Here is a 20,963-nt window from a genome sequence, read left to right as displayed (position 1 = left end):
ACCACCTTCCACTCACTGGCCCCATAGGCTTGTAGCCAAAACATAATGCAGAAATGTACTTAGTCCAACAGCAAAAGTTCTCAACCTTGTTTAAAATTCCAAATACTTTTCTGAGACTCAATCTTTTAATTGTCCCTATAAAAAATTAAAATGAAATATTTCCAACGTTACAACGATGCAGGATATGTATTACCATTCTAAAAGGGAGCAGAGTGAGGAAATACTGGGCCAAAGCAAGACCCAAAACCAGCTGGGCAAACCCCCATCTCTGCATCTCCATGTCTGATGTCAAAGCCTCTTCAGATATCTAATTCCTTTCAGCTTTGTTGACTACAACATACTTCTTCCTCTTGGGTTGGCTCTATTCTCAATTAGCAGCTCTCCTTGGTAGGTATCCCATGGCTCTGACATCTCAGGATCATCAGTAGAATCCAGACTTCACCTTCACAGCTTTACACAATGGCCTCTCTAGGCCTCCATGCAGGGACAGCCCTGACACATGCCTGGCCTCAGTGGCTTTCCTTGGCTATGGAGGACCAGGCTTGCCTTGAACTTAGAGATCTGCTTCCTTTTGTCTTCAGAGTTCTGGGATGAAAGGCGTGTACCACCATTCCTGGACCTAAGCTGTTCTTTTTTTTTTTTTTTTTTTTTTTTGGAGCTGGGGACCGAACCCAGGGCCTTGCGCTTGCTAGGCAAGCACTCTACCGCTGAGCTAAATCCCCAACCCCCCCCCCCTAAGCTGTTCTTTAATGCCTTTTCACAAGTTGAACACTTAGCTGGCTGTGGTATTGCCCTGGGGTCCTCACTCCCTTTATTTCATTTAATATCAGGCTTTAAAAAAAAAATCTGTGTATCTCCTTGAACACAGGACGTAGCTCCATTCTACTTCCTGGTGCCCCCTTCCTCCTAAATTGTTTCTCTCATAGTGACAGAGGGATAATCATTTACCTCAGAGCTCATGTCTATTCCCCATTGGTCTAAGGCTATATAAATATGCTTGCTGCTGGTTGGGGATTTAGCTCAGAGGTAGAGCGCTTGCCTAGCAAGCCCAAGGCCCTGGGTTCGGTCCCAGCTCCGGAAAAAAAAAAAAAAAGCTTGCTGCTTCACAATGGATCTCTACTCAGTGCCAGTCTCTAGTCTGTTTCCTGGGTTGGTGACTCCGCCCCTCTCACCCTCTCCTGGATCCCGGTAGCTACTTTTGTGCAAGCAGAGGGGCTGCCTTACCCTGGAGCACAGATGACTCTCCCCACAGAAGCAAAAACCATGTACCCTCTGAAGGCTTCTATTTTCCTAGTAAAATCAGCAGCAAAGGGCAGGACGGTGGATGGAACTTTAGGAGGAGGGAAGAAAGGACTCCTGGGAGAGACAATAGGAAGGGAATTCTCAGCAGGACAAAGAACACTTATTGCTCTTTCAGAGGACCTGGGTTCAATTCCCAGCACCCACATAATGACTCACATCTGCAGTCCCAGGGGATCTAACACCCTCTTCTGACCAACTTGAGCACTGCAGGCAAAACACCCATACACATAAAAAATGGGGGAGGACATCTAAAATCTTATAGTTTTAAAGAATTACTCCTGGAACACAATTGATTCACAAGTACCATCCCTGAGATAGTTACTCTCTTCAGGGTATCTGGGGATTTGTAGTCCTCAGTTAATTGACTTCTGAACGGAAGGTGAGGCTTGAGCAGAAGTCCTGTGCTTAAAACTAAAGTGTTCCCCCCAGCAATCCTGTAAAAAGACAATTTGTACCTAGCTATGCAAGTTACTATCATATTATCCTGAAGCAAATTATTTCTTCACTGGAACAACGTGTTTGCACCAATGCATCAATATGAATCAAGTCATCTCATTTAGTCCTTCAAGATTTGCATTTTAGCAGACAGGGCAGGATTGATCTCCCCCCCCCACCCCCATAGTATTGCATGCTCTCCCAAGTCCCAAATCACCCCTAACAATCATGGGACACATTACCACTCAGGCAGCTTCTCTAATAAGCTGATGGACTAGGAAGGATTTGCAAATTGTATCAACTTCCAATGAGTTGCATAATTGATTGCTACACCAACACATAGGTTTTTGCACTTTAATGTTTGTTAAATTGAAATGATGGATGCATTATGGCGATGTTATAAACACCAGTTAGTGCTGCTGAGGAGGATTTGCTCAGAAGGCTGAGAGCAGGAATGACTCTCAGAAACTTCTTGGCCAGGTGTAGTGGCACATGCCTTTAATCCCAGCACTCGGGAAGCAGAGGGAGGCAGATCTCTGTGAGTTCAAGGCCAGCCTGGTCTACAGAGTGTCAGGACAACTAGGACTACACACACACACACACACACACACACACACACACACACACACACACACGTCTTAAAAGAAAAAGAAGAAACTGGTCCATCAGTCCTTCTGACTTGTCCATCCCAACCTCATGCCCATCCCATAATCCCTTATCCATAGTCAACTGTTCTTCCAAACCTGTTTGTATAGATATATATATTCTCCTAGAAGTTGAGTTTATTATGTACTTTACCTAAATGTTTTTATTTGCCTAATTGAACATTTTAGAAATGACTTCTCTTTTTATTCAGCAATGTAATTTAAAACCATGTTTTTAGGTGGTAATACATAAGGATGTACCTTAAGGTGCTGTTTTGGTTTGGTTTCTGCAGCACAGAACTCTGAAACACTGCGGCTTAAACTTTAATGTTTAACTCAGATCCTCTGAGATCGTTGTGGCGGTATGTTGCAGGATATTTGATCACATTGTGAACCCCAAGATTGTTTCTTGTGGTGTATCTCAGCCCTAGCACATACCTTTATCCAAGAACTTTCTATAAGCAGGACTGAATAAAGTTGACTATTGGTCTTGAGGCAGAGCAAGCATCCGTTGACAGGGAGTCAACGTAAGAAGATACAGGAAGCAGAAAGGAGAGACATTGAGTTGAAGGGTATTTAAGCCAATGTGGAGAAGGAGAAAGGGCTTTTCCCCTCCGGGATGTTGGTGAAGTAAGAAAAGGAGCTGGATGCTTTCTCTGCCTCTCTGAGCTGCCAGGCTTTACCCTAGCATCTGGCTCCTGAGTCTTCATCAGAAAAATCAAATATTTGGGGTTTTGTTTTTTAAAAAACCAACATTTTGGTGTTCCACCTTGTGGCACAAACACATGGACAGAGAATTGACTCGAGCTGTGGACAAACTGAGAAGCCATCAGATGGGAAGTACTGTAATAGAAGGTTTTAGGACCTTGTATAACGCTACTTTAGATGACTCGAAAATAGAAGCAGGACAGGAAAAGTCAAATAACTCAACTGAAATTGGTTCAGTATTGATTATGATCATCATCAATTTGGTATTTCATACTTTATCCTTAATAGACAAAGTAGACCTCTGTATGGGCTCAAAGAAAAAAACCTTTAGAGATACAGGAAAAAGAAAGATATAAAACATGTATTGATAAGATACAAGTCTTAGAAGGAAAATTAGAGAGACTTAAATAAAAGTGAGAAAAGCACTCAAACACAGACAGGAATTTAGACAAGCCTTAGAAAAACCTATAAATAAGAAAAATACTCAGGCTTAGGCAGAGGAATCTAGACATGGGCCTACCACTGCATAATGAAACTGAAAGGGAGTAACCCAAGGTTGTTAGAAAACCAACCTCGGTTTATCTAGTTACTATATAAGCCAGCAGATGATAAGCAGCCCCAAGATTATTGAGAAATTAAATAGAATCCTATAGACATATTAGATTTGAGGAGATTTAAGGAAGTGATCATCACATATTGTATGCATTCACCTTATGAGAAGCAGATGTTAAATTCTTGGGCAACTCAACAGAATTATCCCCCCAAGACTAGAAAGACTAGGTAACAGCAATATTGGAATACAGTTACAATGGCAAACATGGTGGGAAGAGGAAGCTAGGGCCATCGAATAATGAATATATTGATTTTTCCAGGCCAGATGTATTGATTTGTCCCAGGATCAGTTGTTAGGGGAAGGTCAGTATGCTAAAAAAGGTAGTGGTGGTTCACACCTTAATCCCAGTACTTGGGAGGCAGAGAATTACAGTGATTTAACTTTAAAAGCAGCTTGCAAAAGGCAAGCTGAAATTCAAAGTGAATGTCTTTTGTGATCTAAAAATAAATACACTTAAACATTGAAATTATATATAAAGAAAAAGGGAGGAATAGATATATCTATCCACTAAAGTATATTTAATTTTAAAGTAATTTTTAAAATTTCAATTGAAAGATAATACTTTTTCTATTGCCAAAAAATATTTTGCCCTAGGAAAGATATAAACTGCCAAAAAGGAAACTCCAACAGTTAGGGTTGGGCAGGATTTTGCCTTTATCTTTCCAGGAGAATAAAACCAACCAACTAAGGAACCCAGAAACCACTGGACAATATAAAACATCTGAAGGAAAAGGACTGATCATCAAGAGAAAATGTCACAAGAAAAGGAGTAAATTGGCCAAGGGCTATCACCACCACCTCCATATTTTGCCCTCTGCAGACATAAGTGCAAATGTTTTTTTTGTGGTGGTCCCAATTCAATTAAAAATTAAATCTGGTTTTGGGATTGGAATGCGGCTCTCTCCTTCTGTAAACCCATGGATGCTTGTTAAAGGAATATCCAAAATTCTATCTCATATCAGAAGAGCCACCTGACATGGGACAGAGGAAAACTAAACATAAGGGACTGACTATTCTGTTGCCACTAATCTCACGATCTTTTGGTTTTCATTTGACTCTTTAAAACTTTTCTTTTAAAAAAAGATTTATTTATTAGTATGTATACAGCATTCTGCCTGCCATGTATCCTGCAGGCCAGAAGAGGGCATTGTATCCCATTATAGATGGTTGTAAGCCACCATGTGGTTGCTGGGAATTGAACTTAGAACCTCTGCAAGAGCAGACATCTTAACCTCTGAGCCATCTCTCCAGCCCCAGAACTTTCCTTAAAGTGTAAATATTATCACAAAATGTATTAGATTATTATGTATATATAAACTTTTCTTTCATGATACTAGTAGTCTTACATAGTATTAACTAATTCTAGAAATAAACTTCACTTAGCTTCCTGTATGCAATTTTAGGTTTGAGTCTGAAGCAAGGAACTAGGAACAAAGTTTCTGTACCTTGGATGTATTTAATAGGTTGTGGTCCTCAAACCTTTCTGAGATCTGTTGAATATGGGATTTAAAATGTAAATTTTCTACCATTCCTAACAGTAACCTTTTAGGTTTCCAAAAAGATGACGGAGCCCCACAATAACAAATTCACCTGGATTGTGGTAATATTACCACTGGGCAAAACTGTCCCATGCCTCATCTGTTCCCAGGTTTTGTGCAAACAGTGGACATCTGTAGTTGACTGCTATGTTCCACCAAGCCCAGATTGCCACTAAGCTGACAAACACCACCAAAAGATCAGCTTCAGACTACAAAGTGCTCAGGACATTCACATTTCTGAGTTCTTAAGAGACAGACAGATTCAACAGGACTTCAAACTCAAAAGTACTTTGTCCTAAGTCTGCCAAATATGAGCATGCTTGGCAGAAATAGCTTCATTATTGTAATTAGTTTTAGTGTGTTAAAGTTAAAAACCTTTCCTTTTTATATATAGTAAAAAGGGGGATGTAGGAATAATATAAGAACAGTAGGGGAAAAGGTAATTATTGAATCTACTCATAGATCTTTGTATATTGATGCAATAATAAGGTTATATTTTATTACATTGGTATAGGTTTTTGCATATTGATACAAAATTAAGGTTATATTTTAGTTACAACATACTATGTATGTCCTTTTAAGGTATTGTACCTATGTACTTTTTAGAATCTTTTTTTTTTCTTTTTTTTTCCGGAGCTGGGGACCGAACCCAGGGCCTTGCGCTCGCTAGGCAAGCGCTCTACCACTGAGCTAAATCCCCAACCCCCCTATGTACTTTTAAAAAATGCAATGTGATGTTCTAGTCCCTTTGAAAGCTATTATTACAAATTGTTTAGGATAATTAAGAAATGAAAGTTAATAGTCAATCAAACTAGTTTAGTTACTCACAGATGTTTTCTTAGTTAATCAGATAGAAAATAGCCAGAGACAAGCAATATTTGCTAATTCAAGTATACTGAGATAGTTAGAGATCTGTAGAATTTAGCATTTAAAGATGTTTTATTTAAGACCTTTTTTTTGACAATGACACATGTCAGCTCTTGGCAGTACCCTATTACTTTAAAGAAGATGATGAGCACTGAAGAACCTCCTTTTGGAGTTTGTTTCAGATCTGGCAAACTGCTACTGGGCAAGAAACCTCCCTTGCTTCAATTGCTGACAGTGTGCTGTCCAAGCCAGGATAAGCAGGACACAAAGAGTGCTGACTGCCAAACTCTGGCAGGACAAGACAGAGAAGTCCTTTATAGTTCCTGCTTCACAGGAAAACCTGTCAGATATTCTGGGCCAGTAGGCTGAAGAGACGGACGCTCCAGTGTTGCAGAGGAATCTTGGGTGGCTGTCCAAGCAGCCAACAATCTGACATTTCTACAGTTTTAGAAGCTGCTTGCTCTGCACTCCCTGCTTATTCAGATAATATTTATCCTTCTCAGGTCTCTAATGGGGTTGAAGACTTGCAGTTAAGCTAAAGTTGTTTAGGATTTAAGAAAATGTTTTAAGGTCTAAAAGGATGTTTTTAAGCTATAAATGCAAGTTATATAGGAATTGCTTTAATTACAGAACTTTGAACTCGCCAAGATAGGATAGATTAGAGTACTTTTTCCAAGGTTATCAAATACACAAAGAATGGACATTGTGAATGTAATTCTTACCTGATAGTATATAGTTTATTGATGTTGGAGAAAGCATCTTTTGCTTACACAAAAAGGGGGAAATGTTTCAGGATATCTGATCACATTATGAACCCCATGCTTGTGAATTGGAAAAACAGGGTTCTTTTTGTCGTGTGGCTCTGCCCTAGCTCACAAGAGCTTTTTGTAAACAGGAACAAAAAAAAAAAAAAGGCAACCATAAGTCAAGAGGAGGAGCAAGGAACCGGTTGACAAGGAGTGAACATGAGAAAACACAGGAAGTAGAAAGGAGGGACATTGAGTTGAAGGGTATTTAAGACAACACGAAGAAGGAGAAAGGGCTTTTTCTTCCTGGGATGTAGGTAGAGGGAGAAGGTCGCTGGGTGCTCTCTCTGCCTCTCTGAGCTAGCAGGTTTCACCCCAGCATCTGACTCCTGAGTCTTCATCGGTAAAATCGAATGTTTGAGATTTTGTTTTTTTAAAAAGATAAAGAGTGGTACCCATTCACAATCCTATTGCCCAGGAAGCTGAGATAGAAGAAACGAGAATTCAAGTTCAGTCTGGTCTACATAGTGGCTACCTGGGTAGTCTGAGTCACATACTCACACACTGTCTCAACCACAGCAGTAAAACCAGGCTGAAAGTGTGGCTCAGTGCTACAGTGCTCAGTCTAGCATTCACAGCAACCTCGGTTTACTCTTCAGCTCTGAAAAAGAGAAATCTAACAACGTCTTAAGTCTGGTGGTAATCCCTGTGTCTTAGGGTTTCGTTGCTGTGAAGAGACACCATGACCACAGCAACTCTTTTATAAAGGACAACGTTTAACTGGGGCTTTCTTAGAGGCTCAGAGGTTCAGTCCATTATCATTAGGGCAGGAAGCATGGCAGCATCCAGGCAGACATAGCACTGGAGGAGCTGAGACTTCTACCTCTTGTTCCACAGACAGCTAGGAGAAGACTGCCTCCATTGTGGCTTGGAGGAAGGTCTCATTGCTAGCCCCCATGGTGACATACATCCTCCAACAAGGCCACACCTCCTAATAGTGCCATTCCCTGGGCCAGGCATATTCAAACCACCATACCCTGATTTTTTCCTTTTCTAGAGATTTCCCAGATACTGATTGTGTTGGTCAACTTGATACCAGATGGTGGAGATCCTATGGCCCAGAAACAGCAGAAATAAAATCAAACCTTATAACACCATGGTTGGGGAGGCTAAGTCAAGAGGTTCATTGTGAGTTCAAGGCTGGCATGGTTTAGATATGGGTCTAAGAGCAGCCTGGGCTACTTGGTGATATCCTATCTCAAAACACACACACACACACACACACACACACACACACACACACACACACACACACCACATACATACATACATACATACATACATACATACATACATACATACATGGTGTGATAGTTTGTATATGCTTGGCCTAGGGAGTGGCACTATTAGAAGGTTTGACCCTGTTAAGAGTAGGTGTGGCCTTGTTAGAGTAGGTGTGTCACTGTGGATGTGGGCTTTAAGACCCTCATCCTAGCTGCCTGGAAGCCACTATTCTGCTAGTAGTTTTCATATAAAGATGTAGAACTCTCAGCTCCTCCTGCACCATTCCCGCCTGGATGCTGCCATGTTCCTTCCTGCCTTGATGATCAGGGACTGAACCTCTGATCCTGTGAGCCAGCCCCAATTAAATATCCTTATAAGAGTTGCCTTGATCATGGTGTCTGTCCACAGAAGTAAAATTCTAAGACACACGGGGAGGGGGAAGAAAATGAGGGAGAGAAGCACACCAAGTCACACATTGAAGACAAGACAGACAAGCAGGGTGGTGTCTTTCTATAGCTTCAGGCTGAGCCATCCAGCTTCAGTGTAACCCAAAGCAGCACACTGAGCAGTGATTGAAAGGGAGACCAGGCTGCTGTTCGCTGGACAGAAGCAAGCAGCAAAGTTTCATTGATTTTTCTGGAATGGATTAAGCCTTAGTAATTGCCCATTGGTCATGGGAAAGATTTCCAAAGATCTTTTCCTCCTCGGGCACAAACATTCTGGTCTTGCGGCTTGCAGGCTAATGTGTAGGGACTTAACCCAGGAACCACTGAGTCACTCATTGTCACATAAATGTCCTGGCCCTGTGATTTGGTCGGAGCCTCCTGATAAGGCTGAGGAATGCTGGTGCTTGAGCTGTGCAGAGAGGACAAGGTCACGGGATGAGATACTCACAGCAGATGTAATGGCGACAGGCTGAGCCAATCCAGAATTATGTCTCCTTCCACCGTACGGGCTCCAGAATGGAACCTGGGGCATTGTTCCAGCCCTACAGGGACAGACACAATAGGAAAGACGTGCCAAGACTTTTGTCCCATTCAGAGACCTGAAGTGCAAGTGAAGAGTCCATGTTTTCAGCAAAAGTGACTTTGAGTTTCTGCAAGGTAACTGAAGCAACTACTATGACAAGCCTGACACCAGGGGTGTCGTAGCAAAGCTGGAGGGACAGTCAGTGTACAGCTCAGTGCTCTTACCCACCGAGCCATCTCTCCAGCCCCCAGCCTGGTATCTTATGGCAGTACATTTCACAGCAAGGATGGTGAGTGTGGATGGAGTATCAAGCTGGACCAGTTCACGAGAACTCACTGAGACATTCCCAAGGATTTGGTGATCCTGTTGTTAAACGCAGCAGTCATCAAAACATTATGGTTTTGATGTATATAGATGTACAATTAAATTATATTGCAGAGACAATAAAAATTTAAAACCACCAGTTTTTCAACTATCTTACCGCGTCTTACATTTTTGTTGTAGAGGTTATTTATGTCCAGTGCATCTGCCGGGCAGAACCATATGCAGTGGCTTGCTTCTGCACACCTCTTCCCAGATCTGTGTTCAGTGACATCGCGCTCATAGCTTGAAAACAGCCATATGGAGTATTTACATTTTAGAACATCGAATATAAAGGCAAGTGTTACCTCAAGCCTTTTCTGATGCCTACTATTGCCAAGAATTTCTATTTTCGTTTATCAAATCAATTAAAAATGGATCATCATTTTAAACTCACATTTCCTAGGTTGACATGAGACAGCTGCCTGGCAGTTTAATAGCGTCCCTTGCTCTCATAAATAGAATTTTAAAAATACGTTCGTAGTTTCTACTTAGTTAATATACAGGACCTCAAATACTTAGTTGGATTCAAGGATGCAGAACCCACTCATTCAGAGAACTGACCATACCGTCTCAGTTATCAGTAGCTTAGAATGTAGCCCCTTTCCCAAGTAACCAGACCCTAAAGAACAGGTGAGACCATCCTTCTTGTGGTCCACTTAGCACTGAGCTTCATACATAATGTGACTTATATAATTATTAAGGGGTATTAATTGTACAAATCAGTAGGGTTACAATGATATCCAAAGAATAGTTAAGAGACTACACAGATGTAGTCTGTCACCCGCTGAATGGATCTTGAAACTGCCCTCTTTGAGGTGAGGGTGGCAGGACCTTTCCAGACTCTATCCCTGTTCACTCGCATCCCAAGTATAAAAGCAGATGTCCCCAGAGACTTGTGAGCCCTGGAAAGATTATTACACTTTTGGTAGGTGGACTCTATTTTGAACCCCAGAGCCATAAGAGTCCTGATCCGTCGATGTATGGATGAGTTTTAAGATTGCTACTCAACACTCTTGACAGGGAAACATAATATTGGAATTGTCTCCAAGAATACACGGGTCTACTTCCCCCCTTTCCCCCGATTGTCTAAAAGCGTAGAAAGAGTCAGTAGGGGCAGCTCATGCCTGTATCTCCAACAACTGGAAGCCATGGATTTGAGGCCAGCCTGGGCTACTACGTAGTGAGTTCTGGAAAAGCCTGAACAGCATTGAAACCCTGTCTGAAAGAAAAAAAAAATAATCATGGGTATCAGAATCAAATCTCAAGGCCACCCAAATCGCTGTGTGATCTTGAAAAGGTTACTGACTTCTGTGTTCCTCAGAGACCTACTGAATAGCTTAACATTTAACCAAGGACGAGAGAAAAAGACCTACGAAGCCTCTTGCTGTTGTTCTAGGCTCTGCAAACAAATTCATGGAGTCAAAAGCCCAGCTGTGACATTTGTAACTAGAGACAGATTAATCTCCTCATTCCGTTAATTCGTCTACAAAAAGTTGACAGTAAACTTCTGAGGATTACATGCCATAACACGTTTAGATTTATCTTAAGTTCATGGAGGTCAGCGGCTGTGCTAATACCACCGAGGCGCTAGAGGGCCCTGCTGCGGCGGTGGGCTCCCCTGCCTAGGGTGCTCCAGGAGCTGAACGCCTCGCCTCAGCTTCAAGGCTGCTGACAAAGGGAAGGGCAGAGGGGGTTGACGCCAGTAGGACTCCGCCTGATGGAGGCGGGGCGAGAGAGGCAGCAGGGGCGGGGCCTGCTGAGGAAGCCCTGAAGAGGCGGAGCTAGAGGAGCAACGGGGGCAGGGTCTGGAGAGTAGCCCTGATGGGGCGGAGCTAGTGGAGCAATGAGGGCAGGGCATGAGACACATCCCCTAACGGGGCAAAGCTAGGGGACAGAGGGGCGGGGCGCGGTATGACTGGTGCTGACTAGTCCACGTGGTTAGAACGCACCCTGATTGGGAGGAGGCAGGTCAGTGAGGCGGGAGCGGAACCGGAACATGTCCTAACAGGGGCGGAGCTCTCGGAGTAGTGAGGATGGGACGCGGCCTGATTGGCGCAGAACAGTCCGCGTGTTTGGAAGGAGGCCTGACGGGAACTGAGCGAGAAGCAGGGGTGGAACCCGACCGAGGCCTGAAAGGGGCGGAGCTCCGGAGCAGCGGGGGCGGGGCGAGGCCTGGTTGAGGTGGAGACCCGGTGGGGCCTGACGAGAGGCGGAGCCCACAGCTCGGCGAAGGCGAGGCCTGATCAGGAAGGGAGGAGCGGAGAGGCAGGGGCGGGCCGAAGTCCGACCCCTGGAGAGGAGTGCGGTAGGACTATGCAGGTAGGTGGCTGCCGCCGGTCGCGCCTCAACTTCGTCTAGACAGCCGGCCGCGCGCCCTTTTGGAGCTACGCTTAAGGCGGCGCTGAGACGAGCGTACTCCGGTTTCAAAGTAAAACTGAAAGCCTCCGCGGTGGCCTGACCTTCCGGAAGTCTGAAGGGCTGTCCAGGGACTGACTGGGAGGGAGGACAGGTGGAGTAGTGCTTTGATTCCGGACACGGTGGCCTTTTCAGATTTGAGGTCCGCTCCGCTGCTGGATTTCCGGGCTGGGCGGGGAGTGGGTTGGGATTTAGGGGGCGGGCCTTTCAGGTCCTGCAGTTCCAGGGACAAAACTGGGTGGAGGTCCTCTAGCCTTGGAACTGAACCTTTGAGTCGAGGGCGGTCGGTCGACCTAGGAATCCACATCTGTCGCTAATGAATCCCCCGGAAGCAGAGGTTGAGCCTTGGCGTTCTCATTTCTAGGATCCTCGGAGCTCGGGTGAAAAGAGTGGTCCTAGACTTGGCAACAGCTTGAATTCCCCCTTCCTTCCCCGTAGGTGGCCATGAACGGCAGAGCTAGGAAAGAGGCTATCCAGGCCACAGCCAGGGAGCTCATCAAGTTCGTGAACCGGAGCCCCTCTCCTTTCCATGGTAGGTGACCACGGTTAGGGAGGCTAGAAGTGGGAGTAATTTAACCAACTTCCATTGCTGTGAGAGCCCTTTTCCTACAGTCGTGGCCGAGTGTCGCAGCCGCCTACTCCAGGCTGGCTTCCGTGAACTCAAGGAAACAGAGGGCTGGGATATCTTACCAGAAAACAAGGTACTAAGGGATAGTATGGGGTCAGACCCTGTTTCAAAGTCCTGTGTTCCAGGTCATTAAGCAACTCACGCCCCTGTCTTTCAACTTTCTCCCCCAGTACTTCTTAACCAGGAACTCCTCCACCATCATTGCTTTTGCTGTGGGGGGCCAGTATGTTCCTGGCAATGGCTTCAGCCTCATTGGGGCCCACACGGACAGTCCCTGCCTCCGGGTAAGGAGTTAGGACTTGGCTGGACTGAAGGGAGGTGCGGGGGCAGTTGGGATGAAGAGATCTATGAGGCTCAATTTGGAAGGCTCTATCCCAAGGTCCTGGGAAGTAGGCAAACCTGCCCCATGCTCCCCCACCCCCACTTTCAGCTGTCAACTGATGTGATGTTTGCTCTGTATAACTTATTGCCTGAGTCTCACTTCCAGATATTACCTTTCAGACATTCCCTTTCTTCTCATTTTTATGCTCAGGTGAAACGCAAATCTCGCCGAAGCCAGGTGGGCTACCACCAGGTGGGCGTAGAGACCTATGGTGGTGGGATCTGGAGCACGTGGTTTGACCGGGACCTGACCTTGGCTGGACGAGTCATTATCAAGGTGGTATAGAGGGGCTAGGAACTGGGGAGGTTCTCTCTTCGGCAGCCTGAAGATTGAGTGTCACATTTCTTCAGTGTACCAGTGAAGAGTCCTCGTGGGGAAGAGGGGACATGGTTATTCTGGGTTTAGTAAGGGATTTTATCAGCTGGATGTGGGAGGTGCCCAGTTCTGACTTGGCCAGTTGGCCACAGTGCCCTACGTCAGGCAGACTGGAGCAGAGGTTTGTGCATATAGAGCGGCCCATCCTGCGCATCCCGCATCTGGCCATCCATCTGCAGCGAAATGTCAATGAGAACTTTGGGCCCAACACAGAGATGCACCTGTAAGTACATCAAGGGCTCTAATGGCTGTGAGGGGTAGGGTATGGCACCAGGTAACAGAGGGACCCACTGGGACCCAGAGGACCACCTCTTAGTGACCATCATCAAGTTGCACTTTTGGAAACCAGTTCAATCCATTTGGGGAGTGGGCTGGGAGTCGGAGGACGAGAAGAGGCCTATGTTCATGGCTGTCTCTTTCCCTTCTCTCAACCCATTTCCCCACAGAGTCCCTATTCTTGCCACAGCAGTTCAGGAAGAGCTGGAGAAAGGGACTCCTGAACCAGGGCCTCTCAGTGCTACTGTAAGAAGCTCCCTGCCCCAGGGAGGGTGGCAGAGTGGAAACAGACCAGTCCCTCGAAAGGGGCAGAGACGAGCAGAGCCAACTTCCAACACCTCCTGCCTTACAGGATGAGCGGCACCACTCAGTCCTCATGTCCCTGCTCTGTACCCATCTGGGACTGAGTCCTGACAACATCATGGAGATGGAGCTCTGCCTGGCAGACACCCAGCCTGCAGTAAGGAGGGTTGTGGTGGGGTCTTCCAGGGTCCCTGCCAACCATAGCATATCCCTGAAGCTCTTCAGTTAGTTTCATCCTTGTTCTTCCCAGTAGTTGGCACTTCCTCTGCTTTCAGTAGTTAGCCAATAAGCAGAGCATCTCCCCAGAAGACCCTCCTACCGAGACTGGGTGTGATGTGTGAGGTGGTGCCTATCTGCTTTGTCCTATGCTGGCTCTGAACCTCTGAGGGAAAGAGGCCTGGTGCCTTCCAAGTGCTAAGTAGGGAGCTGCTAAATCTTTGGATCCTTGGTCCTAAGTTTCTGTTAGCTGTTTTCTTCCTTTTAGTTGGCATTGTTTTGCGTTTTTTTTGTTTTGTTTTGTTTTTGTTTTTGTTTTCTAGACAGGGTTTCTCTGTGTAGCCCTGGCTGTCCTGGGACTCACTACGTAGACCAGGCTGGCCTTGGCTTAGAGATCCTCCTGCCTCTGCTGTTCCAGTGCTGGGATCAGTGGTGTGCACTACCACCGCTGGCTGCTTTTTTTTTTTTTTTTTTGGTGACCACTTAGCCCTCCTTTGACCTGCCTCTCCAGTAGAGGTCAGATACTGTAGGCTGCCCTTTCCTGGCCTTCATTCTCTGCTGAACAGCAAGAATAGTTTCCTGAGCCAACAGTCAAGAGTTGCTCTGGCCCTTGGGAACAGGGAGAAGTGGGGAGGGGCTGGGCACTTAGGTGTTCATTCTGTCTTTTTAGACCCTGGGTGGAGCTTATGAAGAATTCATCTTTGCTCCTCGGCTGGACAATCTGCATAGCTGCTTCTGTGCTCTGCAGGTGAGGAGCCAGGGCACCCAGGCAGCATGAGAGGCGGGGAGTTAAGAATTGAGGTGGGAGCCCCAGGAGGTGGTGAGAGATGGCTACTTAGCCAGGCCTCCACCCTGTTGGCTCGGGGAAGGGCCTATATGCTGCAGCCTTGACATACTATTACTGTGCTGGTCTGGGGCCAGGAGCTGATGTGGAAAAGGTGGCAGTGGGGTGCCATGGTGTCATCTACTTTTCCTTAATGACCTCTGTCTGAAAACAAAGGCCTTGCCACTGTGGAAAACAATCTCTCACTTACTGCTTGCCTTCTTTGTGATCCTTGAACCCTCAGTAGGGCTGTCTGTACCTCTTGCTCACCTTCATAGTCTCCACTTCTGCTCTACCCCAGGCAGGCTGTTTCTCAGCTTTCTCCCCTTTACCCTTCCTCTGCTGCTCAGCTTGCCTCTCCCTGCCTGTCTTGTGGTTGGAGATAGGCTTTGGGTAGAACTGTAGATCTGGGGCCTGTGTCTGCTTCTGAGGCAACCAGCTGGGTTCATGGACATGTCTAGAGCTGTTAATGGAAGCCCGTTGGTTTGACCTCCCAGGACTTAAGTTTTCTGTTTGTTTTCAACATTATCCTCCCGCCTTGTGCATGGGAGTGTATGAGAGCAAATACCCAGAGAATGGATTTACTTATTCCATTAGAAAGGTCCTCTTCCACTCGCTGCCAGGCAGTGCCCTAAGAGAAAGGTTGCTGAGAGCCCAGTCCACCTCACTGGCAGGGCCACATCTCCCTCCTAGGTACAAGCAGACAAAGTCATAAGAAGCGGGGGCTGGAGAGATGGCTCAGTGGTTAAGAGCACCGACTGCTCTTCCAGAGGTCCTGAGTTCAATTCCCAGCAACCACATGGTGGCTCACAACCATCTGTAATGGGACCTGATGCCCTCTTCTGGTGTGTCTGAAGACAGCTACAGTGTACTCGATACATGAAATAAATAAATAAATCTTTAAAAAAAAAAAGTCGTAAGAAGCAAAAGGGCAGGGATGATGAGCCTGTCTCCTTCCCTACCTAGGCACTGATTGATTCCTGTGCATCCCCTGCCTCCCTGGCCAGGGAGCCACATGTGCGCATGGTCACGCTCTACGACAATGAAGAGGTATGTGGAGGGCTGGAGCCAGGTCCCTGGGTGGAGTATTCAGTAGCTACTTGGTGGCTGACACTCAGAGTGGACCAGAGCATTCTAGAGGCCCCAAAGGAGGAAGGAGGAGAGCGCCAGTGCTTCCAAGCTGTTGCTCCCTTCTGGCTCTAAATGGATCTTTGTAACAGATCTATTCCGTAGCCCATATTCTCTTGTATACCTTGCTGCATTCCTGTCCCAAGGATGGGGGCACTGCACAGGTTATCTTTCAGGTCTGTGACTTTGCACATAATGGGTTCTCAGCTGTGTATTTGGCTGTAATCTTGAGATGCTGTGGTGGAGCTTGACAGGTAGCCAATGCTCTCTCAAGTAATTCCCTGGGTCAGTTAGCAGTTGGGATAGGTCTCTGGTCTATTACGCTAGTTGTCTATTTCCTCTATGGCCAGTCAGCAATAAAGGAGAAGGCAGAGAATAGATGCCTGTGTCTTTAAGAGTCTGATCCCGAAATGGAATTCAGTATTACTTACATTCACAGAACTTAGTGTGGCCACATTCAGCTAAAAAGGAAACTGGAATGCTGTCTCTAGCTGGGAGTTAGTTGTGTAGCTTTACTTTGGGTCTTCTGTTATGAAAGGTATCATGGATAGTTAACAGTCTCTGTCACTAATGTAAGGGAAATTATTCAGGGTGTTGTGACATCTGCTGAGCCCTAAATGTAAGTGTCGGAGTGCAGTGTGGAAACCCCATCAGTAAGTGCTATTTCTAGCCCTTACATGACTGCCATTCCACTGTCAGTTATTCAGAAATGGCCAGGGCTTAGGAAAGTCTCTGAGGACACCTATCCCTACCAAGTGACTCAGGTGGATCCTGGGCCATTCTGAACACTGAGCCCTTACAGTCCAGGCCCATGTCCAGATTCCTACAGTCAAATCTCTGCCATCTCCAGGTGGGGTCAGAGAGTGCACAAGGAGCACAGTCTCTGCTGACAGAGCTGATACTACGGCGCATCTCAGCCTCACCTCAGCGTCTGACTGCCTTCGAGGAAGCCATACCTAAGTCCTTCATGATCAGTGCAGACATGGCCCATGCTGTGCACCCAAACTACTCGTGAGTCTTCATACCAGACAGTACTTATGCTAGAGACTCGGCATAGCCCACTTGCAGCCCTCCTGATCTTTGTTACCTCTCACAGGGACAAGCATGAAGAAAACCATCGGCCCTTGTTCCATAAGGTGAGATGCTGCTTCTCAAAGATGTAGTGTCCTGGCTGACTCTGGCCTGTGTGCTTCACGCAGGCCTCACCTTGTCTCCCCTTGACTGCTCCCAGGGTCCTGTGATCAAGGTGAACAGCAAGCAGCGCTACGCCTCTAATGCGGTGTCTGAGTCCCTGATTCGAGAGGTGGCCGGCCAAGTTGGAGTCCCTCTGCAGGTGAATGGGCATCTTTCCTGGGATGGTGGAGGGAACGGGATAAAGACATAAGCTGATGTGCCCCAGTGAGTGGGAGCGTGGGAGATAGGCTTTAGTGGAGGGAGTCCCGATGATTGAGAAGATCGGGGTCTGGGTGCAGAGCTAGGTGCATGACTTGGGCCCAGTTTGCTAAGCTGTCTGAGTTTCAGTGTGCTCATCTGTAAGGTGAGGATGATCGTGACCCTGCCTGCTGGCTTCTGTAAGGGTTACTCCTACCGCCTGGTTAGTCCTATCCTTTTTCCTTCTAATACCCCACGTCCCCATGTCTTTCTTTTCTTATACCTCAACCCAGAAGGAATATTCAAGACTGGAGAATCCCAAGTGTTCATTTCCTTCTGGCCTGAAATCGCCCCTCATTGTCCTCAGTTGCATTGCATGTGTCCACATGAATTCCACATCAGGGATTAGGGCCAGGGAAGTCCAGTGAAGGACAACACCCAAGTTCTGGGAGAGACAGGACTAGACAAGGACTGTTTGTACGTCAGTGTCTCTATCTTGTCCCATGTCGTGTCTGATTGGTCCACTCACAGAGACGTCTCTAGGAAGAAGTAAGAGGTAGCCGCTGAGAAAGAAATACTGTGGGAAGGTCCAGAGGAAGAACATCTCAGCCAGAGGGAACAAACAGAAGGATCCCCAGGGGGATAGGAATGGGTTAGTCTAGTAGCAGGAGAGAAGGCCGGCGTTGAGAGCAGGAGGGACAAGAGAAGAGGCTCACCTAGACCAATTTGCTTCTGAAGCTCACTTCCTGGTGCCAGGCTTCAGCTTCTTTGCATGACCTCTTCAGTCCTGGACCTTCAACTGCCCCTGAGGCTGCACCTTCACCTCTCCTGGCCTTAGTGTCAAGCCTCAGCTGCTTTCTGTGACTCCTTCATGCCTTCAAAACCAGTACCACCTGGGTGATTTTTAAACATTATCAAGTCCAGCTGCAGTGCGAAGTAGCATAGCCCTTTGAAACAGTTTCTCTGTGCTCTCAGAAAACACTTCCCAGAAGATTTCACCTCAGTGATGGTCTCTTCTTAATCACTGCTAACTTCTTGGCTCAAGCTGACCAGCATCAGCTGTCCTAGTAATGTAAAAGTTTCACTTTCAGTCCCAGCAAACAAGAACCACAGAATCTTAAAATAGCAAAGGGCCCTTTCCTGTGAGATGTCATGGAGCCATGCCTCCACCTTCTGCACTCTCTCAACATTCTTCTCTTCCAAGCTCCTACAGAACATCCACTGAGCTCTTAACACTCAACAGTTCTAGCCCAAAGTTCCAAAGTCCTTCCACAGCTCTCCCCAAAACATGGTCAGGTCTGTCACAGCAATACCCCACCACACCGATACCAATTTGTCTTAGTCAAGTTTATATTCCTGCACAAACATTATGACCAAGGAGCAAGTTGTGCAAGAAAGGGTTTATTCAGCTTATAGTTCCAGAGCAAAGTCCATCACGGAAGGAAGGCAGGACAAGAACTCAAGCAGGACTAGAACCCAAAGGCAGGAACTGATTAGAGACTAGGGAAGGGTGCTGCTGACTGGCCTGCTTTCTTATAGAACTATGGACCACCAGACCAGGGATGGCACCACCCACAGTGTGCTGGGCCCTCTCTCCCACTGATCACTAACTGAGAAAATGCCCTAGAGCTGGATCTCATGAAGGCATTTCCTCAACTGAGGCTCCTTCCTCTCTGATGCCTCTAGCTGTGACGACTGACACACAGAACCTGCCAGTACAATGAATTAATACTGTAATTCTCACTTGACTAAAATTTGACTTATATTTCTGTTTTACCCTTTAAAAAAATCTTAAAATTTAGCATCATCTTATGATTTTTTTTGTTGTTGTTGTTTTTTCAGTTAGGGTCTTATGTAGCCCATATAGCTTCAAACTCACTCTGAAGCAGGATATAGCTGTAAGCTCCTAATTCCTCCATCTCCAAAGTCTTGGGATTACAAATGTGCACCACCATGCCCCAGTGTATGCGTTGCTGGGGATCTAACCCAGGGCTCCATGCATGCTGAGCAAGCCCTCAGCCAAGTGAACTATACCCTCATCCCAGCCAGAATTTTTAGAACATTAGAACTACCAAGTTTTTTCCCTTTGTGTATTGGGGTTTCCTGTTGTATATGAGGATAACAAAAGGGTAAAGACAGAACTACCTGCCCTGTGGCTCTAGGGTAGCTTTCTCCTTGATCTTAGTGATCATACCTAGTGTTTAGCTTATGACCTCTCCTCCCGACAGGACCTCATGGTCAGGAATGACTCTCCATGTGGTACCACCATTGGACCTATCTTGGCTTCTCGACTGGGGCTTCGGGTGCTGGACTTAGGCAGCCCCCAACTGGCCATGCACTCTATCCGGGAGACAGCCTGTACCACTGGAGTTCTCCAGACCCTCACCCTTTTCAAGGTAACTCTCATGCATGTGTGTGCAAGTGCGCACCATCAGTAAGTGGCTTGCTTTGGTGCTGGGGGCTAATTGCTGTCAAACTACAGTGTAGAAAACTGTCCCTGTGTCAGCTTCTGTCACTAACAAAGTGAGTGAGGAAGCAGTTACTGAGAAGTCAGCGTTTCAGAGGCTTTAGTTCATGGCCGACTGCCTGTTGGTTTGAGGTCTGTGCTAAGCAGAATGTCATGGTGAGAACATGCGCTAGAGGAATCTGCTGCCTTGGGAGTCAACAGGGAAGGGGGGGGAGGGAGAAAATGGGTTCCAGTGTCCATCAAAGGCATTCATCATCCCTTCAGGCTCCTCTCTCCCAGAAATGCTAAGCCTTTATAACACATTAGCCCTGAGGACACTTCCGAAGGCCATGCCCTTCCTCATTCTTAAGGCCCCAGAGGAAGGTGGGTGGTTGATTGGAAAGGGTCCGAGGGATGAGGAGGCAGCCAGTGCATGAAGCTTAGAAGCCTCGGTGCTTGTTACTAGAGCTGGAGGTGATGGGAGGTGAGTGGTGGGGCACTGCTGCCTGCTCACTCACTAATTCCCAGTTCCCTCTGCCTCTCATTTTAGGGCTTCTTTGAGCTGTTCCCTTCTGTAAGCCGTAACCTCTTGGTGGACTGAGGCCTCTTTCCAAGACTTGTCTTCCACCCCTTTGATTGAGAGGGGAGGATCTCAGTTTAGCTGATGCTGGGTTATTAAAGTAGATTTTCACTCCAGCTCTCTTGTGCTTTTTCTGAAGCTGCAGGGTGGGGGATTGAGCCTGGCCTGAACCTCTGGAACCGGGCCAGGTAAAAGGTTGTCCCTTCTCGAATCTCACCCGAACCAGAAGCTTCTGCTTACAAGGGACTTCACACCACTTGTTATTTTATTAGATTTATTTTATGTGAATGAGTGTTTTGCCGGGTGCCCATAAAGATCAAAAGACATCGGTCCCTTTGGTCTGTCGTTACGAGCCACCATGTAAATGCTGGGAACTGAACCCAGGTCCTCTGCAAGAAGAACACAGCCATCTCTCCAGCCCCTTTCACACTTCTCAAAGCACTGCCATTCATTGTGATTTTGATTCCCCAGATTTTTTTCTTTAAATTGGTTATTTTATTCACTTAACATTTCAAATGTTATCCCCCTTCCCAGTTTCCCCTCCACAAACC

At 46.4% G+C, this 20,963-nt stretch overlaps 1 protein-coding gene across 5 annotated transcripts; it reads left to right on the top strand.

Annotated features, from left to right (window-relative positions):
- Nucleotides 1-11,624: 11,624 nt before the first annotated feature.
- Dnpep (aspartyl aminopeptidase) lies at nucleotides 11,625-20,528 on the top strand. 5 transcript variants are annotated; one of them, XM_039083368.2, is made up of 15 exons: nucleotides 11,625-11,788; nucleotides 12,249-12,416; nucleotides 12,497-12,585; nucleotides 12,683-12,796; nucleotides 13,045-13,170; nucleotides 13,362-13,492; nucleotides 13,716-13,791; nucleotides 13,898-14,005; nucleotides 14,735-14,812; nucleotides 15,854-15,937; nucleotides 16,866-17,026; nucleotides 17,112-17,151; nucleotides 17,247-17,348; nucleotides 19,615-19,782; nucleotides 20,383-20,528. In XM_039083368.2, exons 2-15 carry the CDS (start codon nucleotides 12,329-12,331, stop codon nucleotides 20,431-20,433), a joined length of 1,416 nt encoding a protein of 471 aa, XP_038939296.1. In that variant the 5' UTR covers nucleotides 11,625-11,788; nucleotides 12,249-12,328; the 3' UTR covers nucleotides 20,434-20,528. The 5 variants fall into 5 exon arrangements, with proteins under 5 accessions (XP_038939296.1, NP_001020050.1, XP_006245248.1 ...); NM_001024879.1 differs by having other exon boundaries at nucleotides 11,658-11,788; nucleotides 12,323-12,416; XM_006245186.5 differs by lacking the exon at nucleotides 11,625-11,788 and adding an exon at nucleotides 11,820-11,978 and having other exon boundaries at nucleotides 12,323-12,416.
- Nucleotides 20,529-20,963: the final 435 nt, after the last annotated feature.

This window comes from Rattus norvegicus, chromosome 9 (assembly GCF_036323735.1).
Source record: "Rattus norvegicus strain BN/NHsdMcwi chromosome 9, GRCr8, whole genome shotgun sequence".
NCBI lineage: Eukaryota > Metazoa > Chordata > Mammalia > Rodentia > Muridae > Rattus > Rattus norvegicus.
This window is presented reverse-complemented; position numbering and strand designations above follow the sequence as displayed.

Excerpts from the sequence above, each read along its gene's own strand:
- Dnpep (XM_006245184.5), top strand. The coding sequence starts at position 12,201 with ATGAATCCCCCGGAAGCAGAG. Across the intron at positions 13,493-13,715 it reads CCCAACACAGAGATGCACCT|AGTCCCTATTCTTGCCACAG; the intron begins GTAAGTACATCA and ends ATTTCCCCACAG. Across the intron at positions 14,006-14,734 it reads TGGCAGACACCCAGCCTGCA|ACCCTGGGTGGAGCTTATGA; the intron begins GTAAGGAGGGTT and ends CTGTCTTTTTAG.